The sequence below is a fragment of the Lithobates pipiens genome, unplaced genomic scaffold, assembly GCF_037356315.1.
Source record: "Lithobates pipiens isolate NorthernLeopardFrog02 unplaced genomic scaffold, aLitPip1_a1.2 Scaffold_22, whole genome shotgun sequence".
Lineage (NCBI taxonomy): Eukaryota > Metazoa > Chordata > Amphibia > Anura > Ranidae > Lithobates > Lithobates pipiens.
Window position 1 is genome coordinate 22,944,802 of NW_027507784.1, and position 16,752 is coordinate 22,961,553.

At 41.0% G+C, this 16,752-nt stretch overlaps 1 protein-coding gene across 1 annotated transcript in view; it reads right to left on the reverse strand.

Moving 5' to 3' along the window:
- The window catches only part of LOC143923406 (serine protease 33-like), a 35,858-nt gene extending 22,656 nt beyond the window's left edge, over window positions 1-13,202 (reverse strand). Inside the window, exon 1 of the mRNA XM_077447064.1 lies at window positions 13,113-13,202. Within this exon, the coding sequence (XP_077303190.1) occupies window positions 13,113-13,149 (37 nt within the window). The 5' untranslated portion in view covers window positions 13,150-13,202. The remainder of the gene's footprint in view (window positions 1-13,112) is intronic.
- Window positions 13,203-16,752: the final 3,550 nt, after the last annotated feature.

Sequence of the window (16,752 nt, forward strand, 5' to 3'; positions counted from 1 at the left end):
CATTTGCACAGGAATCAGTGCATTTAAATAGCACTGATTGCTGTATAAATGACAATGGTTCTAAAAATGTGTCAAAAATGTCCGATGTGTCCGCCACAATGTCGCAGTCACAATAAAAATCGCTGATCGCTGCCATTACTAGTAAAAAAAAAAAATTAATAAAAATGCTATAGAACTATCCCCTATTTTGTAAACGCTATAACTTTTGCGCCAGCCAATCAATAATCGCTAATTGCGATTTTTTTTTTTACCAAAAATATGTAGGAGAATACGAATCAGCCTAAACTGAGGGAAAAAAATGTTTTTTTTAATATATATTTTTGGGGATATTTATTATAGCAAAAAGTTAAAAAATATGCATTTTTTTCAAAATTTTTCTATTTTTGTTTATAGCGCAAAAAATAAAAACCGCAGAGGTGATCAAATACCACCAAAAGAAAGATCTATTTGTGGGAAAAAAAGGACGTCAATTTTGTTTGGGAGCTGCGCCACACGACTGCGCAATTGTCAGTTAAAGGGACGCAGTGCCGAATCGCAAAAAGGGGCCTGGTCCTTTGGCTGCAAATTGGTCCGGGGCTTAAGTGGTTAATAGCGATAAATTAAAATTCACTTCAGCTGTGTGTATTACCAAAAACAGCTCCCCCAGAGGAATATCACGTCCCATCAGCAGATGCAACTGTACGCTAATGAAGCTGGCAGTGGGAGATACGGCAATCACATTGGAAAGTATGGGATGGACATTGAAGAAACTGCGAGGATAGAGACTGCAGAAATGTCCCAAGCTGGAACATAAAGGGGGACTGACACTGTGTGTGTAGGGTGATGCAGAAACTCCACTAAACTAACACGTTCCAGGGTCCAGAAACCTTCATCAGGGTAGAGGAGAGGTTCTAGGAGTTTTTATTTGAGTTCAAATAGAATATAAATATGCTGGGCACCATAGAAGAACAGGGTTCAGGGATTCCCCAGATCGAAGCAGAAAGAACTGAATATACTGGATGAGATGTCAATCTTGTGGCCAAGCCGAGTGTAAATACTGATCTGTCAAAACCTCAACATCTATCACAGAGGTTATGTTGGCTAGCAACCGGTATCAAGAGTAAAAGTTCCTACTGCTTCCCTTTGTTGTATTGTTGTGTTGAAGCACTCAGATTTCACTTACAAGTGACAACAAGTGACACTGGTTTCCAGGTAGCTTCAGATCGATTGTCTGGCTCCCTTGACTCACTCTTTGTCTACTCTGCATTATTAGCTGTAAGTGTTCATGGGTTTTTTGACCATTTGACAGCTCATTATTTATATCCAACCCCGTGACCAGCTTGACATCTCAGCCAGCTTATATGATCTCCATTTCTGTTTTCTGCTTTACGTGTACATTAGACATGTGCAGAGTAAAATATTTCTTTTCGGAATTTAGTTTTCGTCCGAAAACTTAATTTATTTAGTTACTCCCGAAATTCGTTTTTATTTATTTCGTTTTTCGTTCAAAAATTGCATTCGTCCGAAAATCCACATGAATTACGGTCGAATCTGTCTTGGAAGGCTTATGGTGTCTGTCGAATGTATAAAGAAGATTCGACGGAGCTAGTATATAGCATACTTTAGAACCCCTATTAAAGTCTATGGGACTCCAACGTTCAAAATCTAAAGTGCTAATTGTAAAGGCTAATTTGCAAGTTACTGTCCTAAAAAGTGTTTGGGGACCCGGGTCCTGCCCCAGGGGACATGTATCAATGCAAAAAAAAGTTTTAAAAACGGCCGTTTTTTCGGGAGCAGTTATTTTAATAATGATTAAAGTGAAACAATAAAAGTGTAATATTCCTTTAAATTTCGTAGGGGGGGGGTTGTCTATAGTATGCCTGTGAAGGGGCGCATGTTTCCCGTGCTTAGAATTGTCCCTGCATTAAGTGTCATTTATGCAGGAAAAAAAGTCCTTTAAAATCACTCGCAGCTATTATGAATTGTCGGCTCCGTAATACAGAGAACACTCATTGAAAGTCATCGATAAAAAAATAAATAAATAAAAAAAAAAAAAGCGTGGGGGTCCCCCAAATTCAATTACCAGGCCCTTCAGGTCTGGTAGGGATATTAAGGGGAACCCTGCCTCAAATTTAAGAAAAAAATTGACGTGGGGTTCCCCCTAAATATCCATAACCAGACCCTTCAGGTCTGGTATGGATATTAAGGGGAACCCCGCGTCAAATTTAAAAAAAAAATTGACGTGGGGTTCCCCCTAAAAATCCATACCAGACCCTTTATCCGAGCACGCAACCTGGCAGGCCACAGGAAAAGAGGGGGGGACGAGAGAGCGACCCCCCCTCCCTCCTGAACCGTACCAGGCCACATGCCCTCAACATTGGGAGGATTGGGAGCACCTTGTCCCCATGTTGATGAGGACAAGGGCCTCATCCCCACAACCGTAGCCGGTGGTTGTGGAGGTCTGCGGGCGGGGGGCTTATCAGAATCTGGAAGCCCCCTTTAACAAGGGGACCCCCAGATCCCACCCCCCCCTGTTTGAAATGGTAAGGGGGTACAAAAGTACCCCTACCATTTCACAAAGAAAGTGTAAGAAATGGTTAAATAAAACAAACACACTTTTGAAAAATTCCTTTATTAAAAATAAAAAAAAGATTCCAGCAGTGGTAATCCATTCTTGCTATCCAGCGACGGACGGTCATCTCTCCAGCGATGGCTCATCTCATCCAGCGCAGCGATCCATCCTTCTTCTGTCTCCGTGGAGGAGACACTGCAGGCATTCCGGCGGCTGACGTTTCTTATATACGGAGGGCGGGGCCACCCGTCACCTGACCCCGCCCCCCTCTGACACAAGGGGAAACCCGGGGTTCCCTGTGACGTATGGGTGACCCCGCCCCTCTGATGTAATGGAAACCTGCCTGTGTTACATCAGAGGGGTGCGTGGTCACCCATACGTCACAGGGAACCCCGGGTTTCCCCTTGCATCAGAGGGGGGCGGGGTCAGGTGACGGGTGGCCCCGCCCTCCGTATATAAGAAACGTCAGCCGCCGGAATGCCTGCAGTGTCTCCTCCACGGAGACAGAAGAAGGATGGATCGCTGCGCTGGATGAGATGAGCCATCGCTGGAGAGATGACCGTCCGTCGCTGGATAGCAAGAATGGATTACCACCGCTGGAATCTTTTTTTTATTTTTTTTATTTTTAATAAAGGAATTTTTCAAAAGTTTGTTTGTTTTATTTAACCATTTCTTACACTTTCTTTGTGAAATGGTAGGGGTACTTTTGTACCCCCTTACCATATCAAACAGGGGGGGGCCGGGATCTGGGGGTCCCCTTGTTAAAGGGGGCTTCCAGATTCTGATAAGCCCCCCGCCCGCAGACCTCCACAACCACCGGCCAGGGTTGTGGGGATGAGGCCCTTGTCCTCATCAACATGGGGACAAGGTGCTTTGAGGGGTCACAGACCCCCAAAGCATCCTCCCAATGTTGAGGGCATGTGGCCTGGTATGGTTCAGGAGGGAGGGGGGCCGCTCTCTCGTCCCCCCCTCTTTTCCTGTGGCCTGCCAGGTTGCGTGCTCGGATAAAGGGTCTGGTATGGATTTTTAGGGGGAACCCCACGTCAATTTTTTTTTAAATTTGACGCGAGGTTCCCCTTAATATCCATACCAGACCTGAAGGGCCTGTTAATTGAATTTGGGGGACCCCCACACTTTTTTTTTATTTATTTATTTATTTTTTTATCAATGACTTTCAATGAGTGTTCTCTGTATTACGGAGCCGACAATTCATAATAGCTGCGAGTGATTTTAAAGGACCTTTTTTCCTGCATAAATGACACTTTGTGCAGGGACAGTTCTAAGCACGGGAAACATGCGCCCCTTCACAGGCATACTATAGACAACCCCCCCCCCCCCTACGAAATTTAAAGGAATATTACACTTTTATTGTTTCACTTTAATCATTATTAAAATCACTGCTCCCGAAAAAAACGGCCATTTTTAAAACTTTTTTTTGCATTGATACATGTCCCCTGGGGCAGGACCCGGGTCCCCAAACACTTTTTAGGACAGTAACTTGCAGAATCTTTTCTCTCTGTCAAATCTTTTTTCTCTGTCGAATATTTTCTCTATATAATGGACTAATAGAGGTAAGGTTAGGCACATTCGACCACAGGTTCTATAGACAGATTGTTATTGTCAGAGTCATGTCGAATCTCCTATTCTATATCGAACTGTTGTAACAATGAAAACGAAAATAAAGCATTTATTTATGTCGGTTCTTTCATTTTTCGGACTTTGTGCTTTCGTTATCGTTTGTCAAAACGAAAACCTATATAGCTGAAATTCGGACGAAAATGCATTCGGACGAAAACGAATGCACATGTCTAGTGTACATTAGATATTTGGAGATATGAACAAAGCCAATAAGGATTTACAGTACCTGTTTGGAACCCGTGATACATTAAGCATACCCCACTTTTAAGTACACAATGGGGTTTATTTACTAAAGTTAGAAAGTGCAAAATCAGGCTCACTTCTGAATAGAAACCAATGAGCTTCTAACCCCAGCTTGTTCAATTAAGCTTTGGTAATAAAACCTGGAAGCTGATTGGTTTCTATGCAGAAGTGAGACTGATTTTGCACTTTCTAACTTTAGTAAATAAACCTCATTGTGTACTTAAAGGGGTTGTAAAGGTCCGTTTTTTGTTTTCTAAATAGGTTCCTTTAAACTAGTGCATTGTTGGTTCACTTACCTTTTCCTTCGATTTCCCTTCTAAATGTGTTTTTCCTTTGTTTACCTTGTCTGAATTTCTCACTTCCTGTTCCTCCTCAGTAAGCTGTTCTGGCTGACTAAACACTGCTCGGATGATGGTGTGAAGTTTACTGAGGAGAAACAGGAAGTGAGAAATTCAAAGAAAAAAACATTTAGAAAGGAAATCGAAGGAAAAGGTAAGTGAACCAACAATGCGCTAGCTTAAAGGAACCTATGTAGAAAATAAAAAACAAAGCTTTACAACCCCTTTAAAAGTGGGTTATGCCTGTGAATGTTTTATTAATGGCCAGATATATCTGCAAATGACATAGGTTTTTCTTCCTACTTAATACTGCAAAACAGTAAGGAATCGCAAAACTGAGAGTTTTTATTTCCCGGGAAGTTTTGTGAAAATTTGGAGTTTTGGCATCAATGAGGAAGGCAAAATGAGGCTGGATTGTGAGGATTTTAAGTGTGAAATGAGCGTTAGCCCTTTCGCCGCCTCTGATGTACATTGTTTGGGGTGGGAGGCTTAAGCCCCATACACACTATCAGTTTTTCTGCTGAGTTTTTCACTTCAGATTTACCAAAACCATATAATATGAGGTCAAACCCTAGGAATTTCAATTTGTATGCAATCAGGCAGGCCCTTCTACTACATGGTTTTGGTAAATCTGAATGAAAAAGTCAGCAGAAAATCTGATAGTGTGTATGGGGCTTGCCACGTACCTGATGGAAGAGCCTGACATGATGAGAAAGGCCTCGCTTACACCACTGACTCAGGGGCCCCTGATAGAACAGACAGGGAGCACAGGAGTACAGAGTGGCACAAGTGCTTATTGGTTTTGGTAGCAGCAGGTCTGGACTGACTTTTAGGATCAAGCAGGGGAAGACCATCAGTAGACCACAGCAGAGCAGGAGTGCCAGATGGACACCAGTGAGCAGAAGACAGGAGCAGGCTGGTACTGGAGATAGCGGACAGGTACAGGCTGGTAGCAGACAGGCAATGAGCGGCACCCACCAGTGAAATGAAGGCAGAGGCTGACAGCAGGCAATCCGGCAGCAATGGGGACGGAAACAGGGCTAGATGAACTGGGTTATTCACAGGTAGACAGATCAGGTGCAGATTTGTAGGCAGGAGCAATGTCAGGATACAGGCCGAGTCGGTAACAGATCAGTAGAGCAGCAGCAAAGGAAACAGGCAGAAGTGAGTGAGAATCAATCAGAGTTCAGGAATAGTCAATACAAGCTGGGTCAGTAACAGTAGCCAGGTGCAGAGTAACATGTTCCAGATATGCACAGGAAAGCTGCAGTCAAGGCAGCACTGAAGCAGAGCAGAGCCTCGGTTTAAATAGTCCACTTGGCGCCAATGTGAGCAACAGATGTGCGCTCATGCACACGAATATGCATGTGCATGTTTTTTTCGTTTTTTTTTCCGTTTTTACGGTCTTTGGTAAATTCATAAATTTGAAATTTGAAAATCAGAAAACACGAAAAATGGAAAATCTGGAATAATAACGTAAATACAAAAATAAGAAAGAAAATCCGAAAATTTGAAAGAACGAAAATCCCAAAATTCTAAATAATAACTAATTAATAATAACTAACTATTAAATTATAGGTATTGGATTTTCCTTTCAAATTTGGCTGTCTGTGAATGTAACAAATACAAATTTATCCAAAGTTACAAATTATCCACAATAATGAATGCTGTATCTAAATGAATGGAACGTAACAAATTTATAATAATAAATAACAATAATAATAATAACTTTTTTAATATTATTATTTATTATTAATTTGATCTGTTCCATTTGTTTAGATGCAGCATTCTTTATTTCTGAGAATTCGTAACTTCGGATAAAGTCATATTATTTACCTTCACTAACAGCCAAATTTGAAAGGAAATTCCAATACCTATAATTTAATAGTTAGTTATTATTAGTTAGTTAGTTATTATTTAGAATTTGGGGATTTTTGTTCTTTCAAATTTTCTGATCTTCTGTCTTATTTTCGTATTTGTGAATTTTCACATTTTCGAATTTTACAAATGTACAAATTTTCAAATTTAGGAATTTTTGTATTTACGAAATTTTTCATTTACAAGTCTTCAAATTTGTGACTTTATGAATTGCGATCATAACGAATGACTGCAAAAACAAAAAACAAAAAAAAAACAAATGAATTTTTCGGCAGTGCACAAAAATTAACACTGCATTACAATATAAAAAAAAAACTCAATGAGACACAAATTCCCATATATAGTGGGTACATATTTGTATATTTAATAGACAGAAAAAAAAAATATGTACACACTATATATGGAATTCTGCTTTTCATTGATTTTGTTATATTGTATCAAGATACAGAGTTTAAAGTGATCAATTTCCAAATTTGGTTAATCAACACCAACGTCCCCTTGTCATAGAGAAAAGGAGAAAACCCCTATTGGGGGGATGTATGGGATTTTCAGGGTGCTATATATTTACTCATCAACAAAAATTGTAGTTAAAAAAAGTTATTTTATTTTTACACATTCACAAAGAAGAAAAAAAAAGTATATAGTGCTACAGTTCTTTCATACATATTTTGTATGGAAGAAAAACAAAGTATATAGTGCTACATTTCTTCCATAAATATTTTGTATGGAAGAAATGTAGCACTATATACTTTTTTTTCTTCTTTGTTAATGTGTAAAAATAAAATAACTTTTTTTAACTACAATTGTTGTTGATGAGTATATGAATAGCATAGCGTCACCCCCATCAAATCATTCTCTGCAGCTATTACCTTTTGTACCACCACCCCCTCGCTTTAGAATGTAAGCTCTACGAGCCGGGCCCTCCTGTACCTTTTGTATTGTACTGTAATTGTGTTGTCCCCCCCCCCCTCTATATATTGTAAAGCGCTGCCTAAACGCGCTATATAAATCGTGAATAATAATAATAATATGAGTATATGTATGAGTATATGAATAGCACCCTGAAAGTCCCACACAGGGGCGGACTGACCATTGGGCCACTCGGCACTGCCCGAGGGCCCTGAGCCACTAGGGGGCCCCATCAGGGTTGCCGGCCTCAGTAAAACCAGGGACAGTATGTAAAAATCTGTGTTTTTTTTTTTTTTACATCTGTCTCTGAAATGTCCCTTACCGACATTCTTTTGGTCTAAAAATCCTGAGATTATAGCTGCCCCGCCTTTCCAGTACCTTCTCAGCCAATAGAAACATGTCTGTGTATACTGTGTGTACATGTATGTGTATACTGTGTGTGTATACTGTGTGGCCCCATATTCTCGGATTGCCTGGGGGTCCCATAATCTCCTATTGCCCGGGGGCCCCATGAGTTGTCAGTCCACCCCTGGTCCCATACATCCCCCCAATAGGGGTTTTCTCCTTTTCTATATTATATTGTAGAGTCACCAACCATTTCTCCTAAAGAAACGGAAATGTTCAATGAAGTGAACAGACACGTCTCAATTATTCCTCCACTATTGTTGTCATTGTAAAATGAAGGCACCTGTATGAATACTGTAAGATGAGGCTTTCATTCAAAAGCATTACTTATATTACAACGCAATGTCAAAGGGCATATGCACAGGAGGGTGTACAAAGGTTTTATGCTTTGCAATGTGTATTTTTTTGATAAATCTCATTTAAAAAATGTTGAATTTTATCCAAGATGGTATTTTGCTGAGAACATGTATCAGGACTGTTACGCTGTATTATGGTGCCTATCCCTTAATGTCCTCTAATGAACCTCATTTTTTTCTATGCTCATGTTGAACATTTTGGTTGCTGTACCAATGTGTTATATCTTTGTCAATAAAAAATAAAAATGTGTAACTCTATAAAAAGTATTGATTGAGACATTTTTAATACCTTAACCCCTATAGATCTGTGCTATAGCTGAATGATGGCTACAGTGCAGACCTACTTTGCCGGGAGGCCGTCAATAGATGTCCCCGCCATTTGCACGCTCCCCGCGCCCCCCCCCCCCCATGCAGGGTATGCCCAGCGCGTGCTGTGATCACCGAGTCAATGAGACTCGGGTGATCACAGATCGGAGTAAGGGGGTCAGCCAATGACAGCTGATTATGTGATGTAAACAGAAGATCGGTAATCGTTTTGACCTCAACCCAATAGAACACCTTTGGGGTGAATTAGAGCAGAGACTGTGAAACCAGGCCTTCGACATCAGTGCCTGACCTCAGAAATGTCTTTCTGGAAGAATGGTCAAACATTCCCATAGACACACTCCTAAACCTTGTGGACGGCATTCCCAGAAGAGTTGAAGCTGTTATAGCTGCAAAGGGTGGGCCAACTCAATATTGAACCCTACGGACTAAGACGTCATTAAAGTGCATGTGCATGTAAAGGCAGGCGTCCCAATACTTTTGGTATTATAGTGTACTTCTTGATTCCTGTCAGCTGTTTTTTCACTAATTGAGGCCACACATTCTTTTTTTACTTTGCTAAGGAGATATATCTGTCAGTGGGAGGATTTACCCCTCATGTAATAGCAATGGTCATTGGGATTTGGTAAGGAGTTTTGAGTGTGTACTTTTGGATTAGGGCACATTGTGCATAAATGTGTTTTAATGTCTAAAGCCTAAACATTTTTTACCTTAATGCATTCCTTTGCAAGGGACCCAAGAAGAGAAGGTTCGTGCCATTCCATTGAACAGAGAAGGTAAATATAGAAATGTTTGTTATTTTTTATTCTTTTTAATTTTTACCTTTACAATCACTTTAACCACTTGCCGACCACCGCACACCGGTGTACGTCGGCACAATGGCAGTGGTGGGAAAATGGGTGTACCTGTATGTCCCCTTTAATTTCTGGGGTTAGTGGGCGTGCTCGTCCGCCACGTAAAGCGTGCTCGCCCACCGCGTACAGCGTGCTCGCCCGCCGCGTACAGCGTGACCGTGCCCATGGGTCTCACGGACTTGCTGTCCGCCGGTATTCCGGTGATCGTGTCACAGAGCCGCAGAACAGGAAGATGAAAACAAGGCATTTTCCCGTTCTGCCTTGTGACATGAGGGAGATCACCGCTCCCCTGTCATCAGGAGCAGTGTTCGCTGTCATGTGAGTTGAAGACAATCCCCCCACAGTTAGAATCACTCCCTAGGACACACTTAATCCCTTCATCACCCCCCCCCTCAGTTTAACCCCTCCCCTGCCAGTGTCATTTACACAGGAGTGCATCAGTACATCAGTGCATTTTTATAGCCCTGATCGCTGTATAAATGACAACGTCCCAAAATAGCGTCAAAAGTGTCCGATGTGTCCGCCATAATGTCAAAGTCCCGATAAAAATCACTGATCGCTGCCATTACTAATAAAAAATAAGAAATTATAATAAAAATGCCATAAAACTATCCCCTATTTTGTAGTTTAACTTCTAACCTCTAACGGTAGTTTTGTTGCACAGGACGCCAAACCCCATCTCCCTGCCTGGCATCTATTGCTAACTTTGCCACACAGGAGGGAAAAAATCTTAATTCCCCCCCCCCCCCCAGAGCATTCCATTCAGTTTACTCAACCAAAATAGTGTTCTCCCTTACGTTATTCATTATAATCAGGGCTTTTTTTCAGCAGGAATGCGTGGGGAACGCAGTTCCGCCACCTCCAGCACTGAATGTATATGTACTGGCAAGGGGTACTGGAAGGTCTATTGTTGTTGGCTGCTGGGGTATCTATTGTCACTGGTGGGGATCTGTTTTTGTGTGGTGGGTCTATTGTTGCTGGGTAAGCCTACTGTTAGTGGAGGGGGGGGTCTTATCTTGCTGGGGGGTCAGCTGTTGCTGGGTGGGATCTACTGTTGAGGGAGAGGTCTATTGTTGCTGGCTGCTGGTGGGTCTGTTGTTGCTGGGGTGGTATTTTGTTGTGAGGGGTCCATTGTTGCTGGGGGAAAGTCATTTATTGTGTGGGGAATCTGTTGTTGCTGGAGGGGCGTCCTTTGTTTCTGGGGTGGAGTCTAATGTTTCTGGGGTGGAGTCTATTGTTGCTGGGGTGGAGTCTATTGTTGCTGGGGTGGGGTCTATTGTTGCTGGGGTGGGGTATATTGTTGCTGGGGTGGAGTCTATTGTTGCTGGGGTCGGGTCTATTGTTGCTGGGGTGGGGTCTATTGTTGCTGGGGTTGAGTCTATTGTTGCTGGGGTGGGGTCTATTGTTGCTGGGGTGGGGTCTATTGTTGCTGGGGTGGAGTCTACTGTTGCTGGCATGGGGTCTATTGTTGCTGGGATGGGGTCTATTGTTGCTGGGGTGGGGTCTATCGTTGCTCATTGCAAGGGATCTGTTTCACTATCTTTCTTGTTTTCATTAACACATTTCATAGAAATTACTGAGCAGCACAAAATACTTAGTTCTGTATTCTCTGAAAGGTGCTGTACTGGAGGGTGGGTAGGTGGTGGAACCAAGGGATGGAACCAAGGGATGGTACCCAGAGACGGGTAGGGGGCGGAGATGAGGGGTAACTCGGAAGGGTGGAGTTCCATCCTGTACCTATTTCCTGAAAAAAAAAAGCCCTAATTATAATTATATTAATATTATTAGTTGTCTTTGGAACATTTTTTCAGAAAGTATCCAATCATTTTTATATCCCTTAAATTCAGTGAATAAGGTAGTAGCGGGCGCCGAGAAAAATCTGACAAAATAAAAAAATGAAATGTTTGATATTGTTATTTAAAAAAATGGACAAAAACATATGAAATAAAAAAGCATGATAAAGCCACAATATGCATATTAAGGCATATGGAAAACTGCCGCGTTTCAATTCCTTACACAAATCTTCATCAGAGGGATGTATCACAGAGGTTAACCAGTTCCCGACCGGCGCACGCCAATGTACGTTGGCAGAATGGCACGGGCAGGCATATTGGCGTACAGGTACGTCCATTTTTATATGCCGCCCTGCCATCACGTGCGCGCCGCCGGCGTTCTTGGCTTTCGGAATTTCCGGCCAACTTTTTGTGTGACCGTGTGTGTGCAAGACAAGTGTGCGCCAACATCCGTCGGGAAAAAAAAAAACATGGGATTTGGTTGTCAGAAAGTCCGATCCATGTCCGATCGTGTGTACGGGGCATTAGCCCTTTCTACACTCTAGTTTTGAAAATTGTACCCCATATTCTGGATGCAAACACAGAAACTCTTCTTTGTAAAGGTGTAGTCCTTGAAATCCTAAAAAAAAAAATAATTCAATGCTCTATGTTAAATAGGCTTGTGCAATTCGTTTCGTAACAAATCGAAATTCGGCCGAATTTTGCATCTTAATGTCCGAATAAAAAATAACGAATTGCAACGAATACGAAAGAAATATAACAAATTAATTTGAATGAATTCGACATGATTCGGTAATTCTTTAAAGATCTAATGAAACAAAAGATCAACTCAAAGTAAATCTTATAGTCCAATCAGCTAATTAATTTTGTGCCGGAGGTTGGATTACTGGCAAAGTGCATTCCTGAGAACTGAGTGAGAAGGGCGTTGTATTGTATTTGAGCCGAGGAGAAGAGACGTTGTCATTGTGTGTGTTAAAAGATTCAATAAACAAACGACTTTCCAAACTACGAATCATTATCACGAATATCTATACATACATAAATAGCGAATTTCAACTAATACAAACTAATGAATTCGACACTCTACGAATAATAACGAATTATCTGAAAATGTATTAACGTAACATAACGAATATAACACAACGGAATTATGTATTTTATGAATGACAACGAAACAAAATTAAACGAAATTTTCTGTTGTGTACAAGTCTAATGTTAAATCAACAATCGAAAAAGATTTTCTTCTATTGTATTAACATCTCCCCCATGCAGCCCTTGAAGATGCTACATATAGGGATGAGCGAAACTGATTTGTTTCGCTGAAATTTCGTAAAATGCATTGAAGTCAATAGGAAAGGTGCAATCTCAATTATGCTGCAACTGTGCTTGTGGCAAAAAAATAAAAAATAAAAGATTGAAAAAAAATGAAGGGACAGTAACTATAATATAGTATAGATACAATAATATAGATACAAGTAACTATAAAATACACTCAAAAAAAAAATAATATAAAAATCAATGTAATAAACAAAACTAATTTAAATACTATCTCAAAAAAGGTTCTAATTAAATTAAATGAAAGAGATTCCCACTTCGGCAAACGTTCACCAAGAGCGAAATCAGTAATTTTGCAGTAAAATAATTTTATTTGAAATCATTCCACTCCTCGCTTGTTACAATGATTTCAGGAATCTACAAGTCAGCAAAGAACAAATATAATAAGGGGCAGATTATTGTGGCCCCATTTTTTTTATTTAATTTTTTCAGGGATTCGCTTGACAGCTCTGCATGGGGCCAGACTTTTTTTTAGGTAAGTTACTTACCTGTGGCTATTAGGATAAGTACAGTGATCATTCCCATCCCAGCAGAGTAGAGAATATTCAACAGATCTCTCTCCCTTTCTCTCTCGCTGGTCGATTAAGAACATTATTTTCTTTCCATTAATTTATACCTTTTTTTTTAAACTTCCTCATTCTTCATAACAATATGGTTTAGGAAGACAAGCTCTGGTTTCCTTTCAGTCTTTTCTTGGACTGGCATTCCACTTATATTACAGTTCTGAATCGTAAATGGCTCATATGAGAACACATTGCATTGTGGGAGGTGAGGGGGGAAAAGAGGGCTTATGTGTTTTGTTGTCAGAAGACTAATAATAATACACACGGGTGGACTTTCCGCCGTAAAAAAAATGTGCGATCGGATCGTGTTTTCGGAAAATTCGATTATGTGTGGGCTCCATCTGACTTTTTCCATCTGAATTTCCGACACACAAAGTTTGAGAGCAGGATCTAAAATTTTCCGACAACAAAATCCAATCGGTTAAATTCCGATCGTGTGTAGACAATTCCGACGGACTAAGTGCCGCACATGCTCAGAATAAATTATGAGACGAAAGCTATTGGCTACTGGCCTGTTTATAATCCAGTTGTACGTATTCTACGTCACCGCGTTCAGAACAAACTGATTTTCCGACAAATTTGTGCGGCCGTGTGTATGCAAGGCAAGTTTGGGTCAAAATCCGTCTGAAAAAATCTGACGGATTTTGTTGTCGGAAAGTCCATCCGTGTGTACAGGGAATAATTATTTTCAGCTTTGACGTTAGGGTGGCTTTAGATGGGTCAGTGTTTCATCCAATTTGACCAATATGAAGGATGACCTATAGGGAAAACAAGGGAAAAGGATACCATTGGTAGATGATACCATTGGATGCCATTGGTAGACGATACCATTGGATGCCATTGGTAGACGATACCATTGGATGCCATTGGTAGACGATACCATTGGATGCCATTGGTAGACGATACCATTGGATGCCATTGGTAGATGATACCATTGGATGCCATTGGTAGATGATACCATTGGATGCCATTGGTAGATGATACCATTGGATACCATTGGTAGATGACTTGTTGGAATTTCAATGTCTACCGAGGGATTGATTTGGTGATTTTAATCTGGTTGTCCAAACCCTTCTCTTGAACATAAGTTACAAAGTCACCAGGTAACTATCCCTGCAATTTCCTCTTTATCGCCTTTATCACACACCTTTTTGTTTTTCCTTACCCTTCCCCTCTTTGGGAAACTGCATGATCTTTATGTGATTTATTTATTTATTTTTTACCTCTTTATTTCTCTTTTGTGGTATATGGTTTCTTTCACTTAGTAACTTAACTATCTCTGTGATTTCCTCTATCACCATGACTGTACACCTCTTTGTTTTTCTTCCCCCTTCCCCTTCGGGGTATTGCATAATTTTCCTGCAATTTTTTTTACCTTTTATTTTTTTTGACATGACATGACAGTGGGCAGTATGTACAGGAGAGGAGTGTGGGATGTATGACAATGGGCAGTATGTACAGGAGAGGAGTGTGGAGGGTATGGCAGTGGGCAGTATGTACAGGAGAAGAATGTGAAGGTATGGCAGTGGGCAGTATGTACAGGAGAGGAGTGTGGAGGGTATGATAGAGGGCAGTATGTACATGAGAGGAGTGTGGAAGGTATGAAAGTGGGCAGTATGTACGGGAGAGGAGTGTGGGATGTATGACAATGGGCAGTATGTACAAGAGAGGAGTGTGGAAGGTGTGACAGTGGGTAGTATGTACAGGAGAGGAATGCGAAGGATATGACAGTGGGCAGTATGTACAGAAGAGGATTGTGGAGGGTATGACTGTTGGAATTATGTACAGGAGAGGAGTGTAGAAGGTATGACAGTTGGCATTATGTACAGGAGAGGAGTGTGGAAGGTATGACAGTGGGCAGTATGTACAGGAGACAAGTGTGAAGGGTATGACAGTGGGCAGTATGTACAGGAGAGGATTGTGGAGGGTCTGACAGTGGGCAGTATGTACAGGAGAGGATTGTGGAAGGTATGACAGTGGGTAGTATGTACAGGAGAGGAGTGTGGAAGGTATGACAGTGGGTAGTATGTACAGGAGAGGAATGCGAAGGATATGACAGTGGGCAGTATGTAAGGAGAGGATTGTGGAGGGTATGACAGTTGGCATTATGTACAGGAGAGGATTGTGGAGGGTATGACAGTGGGCAGTATGTACAGGAGAGGATTGTGGAGGGTATGACAGTGAGCAGTATGTACAGGAGAGGAGTGTGGAAGGTATGACAGTGGGCAGCATGTACAGGAGAGGAGTGTGAAGGGTATGACAGTGGGCAGTATGTACAGGAGAGGATTGTGGAGGGTCTGACAGTGGGCAGTATGTACAGGAGAGGAGTGTAGAAGGTATGACAGTGGGCAGTATGTACAGGAGAGGATTGTGGAGGGTCTGACAGTGGGCAGTATGTACAGGAGAGGATTGTGGAGGGTCTGACAGTGGGCAGTATGTACAGGAGAGAAGTGTGGAGGGTATGACAGTGGGCTGTATGTTATGGAAAAAAGTGCAGAGGTATGACAATGGGTGGTATGTACAGGAGAGGAGTGCGGAAGAAATTACATTGAGTGAAACATACAAGAGATGAGTGCAGATGATATGACAGTGGGCAGTGAAGGGAGTGTAGATATATTATGGAGGGCAGAATGTGCAGGTGAGGAGTGCGGTGGGTATGGCAGTGGACTGCATGTGGAGGATAACGTGGATGATATGTGGGATGAAATTATAGATTTTCCGGAGCTACCTTTAAATATTGAACTAGGTATAGAATAATATAAAGCTTTCTTCAATGACAAAGCAATGTTCTTACCCGTCATTGTATTTCCGAACATAAAAAAACATAAAAACATTGTTTGCACACCTGATTGTGTCTCAACCCTGTTCTACAACTTAGATGAAATCCTCTGCTGAGAATTTTTCCTAGAAAGACAAACCTGGAATTCTTTATTCTGTATATTTACAGAAGTCTGTGAGAGAACGTTACCAGAACTCATCACCATCTTTATCCGCCTGTAATCCTCAGATGACTACTGGACTTGTGCAGCGCTCACCTCCCACAATCACCCCAATTATAAGTAAATTGCATTGCTGGAAGTTCTGCCCAATTTTTGGGCTATATTGTAAGTCATTTTATCAATTAAGTGGATCAATTTGATACTCTCTCAATTTAACTGAGGTTCCACATATATTAATATTTGTCATATTTATTTGCTTTTTTAGTAAAAACATGCATCCCACCCCTGATGACTGGCAAGAAGCCAAGAAACGTGTCGGGTTCTCAAATTAAGGATGCCCAATTAAGCTTATTTTAATCCTTGATAATATCAATTTTTGTCCTATAGAGTTTGTACTCATTCATGTGATTTTATGTATTTTGATTACTAATTTATGTATTTCTGTTATGAATGGCATCCATGTATGGCCATTGATTTGTCTGTACTCCAGACTCTCTGATTATTATTATGAAAATATATTGAGTGTATATCTATATTTATATTACTGTACTACCATTGTATACATTCAGATCATGGACTACCCCTAGGGGTTATTGATTATAAATTATAAATCATTTCATCTACTT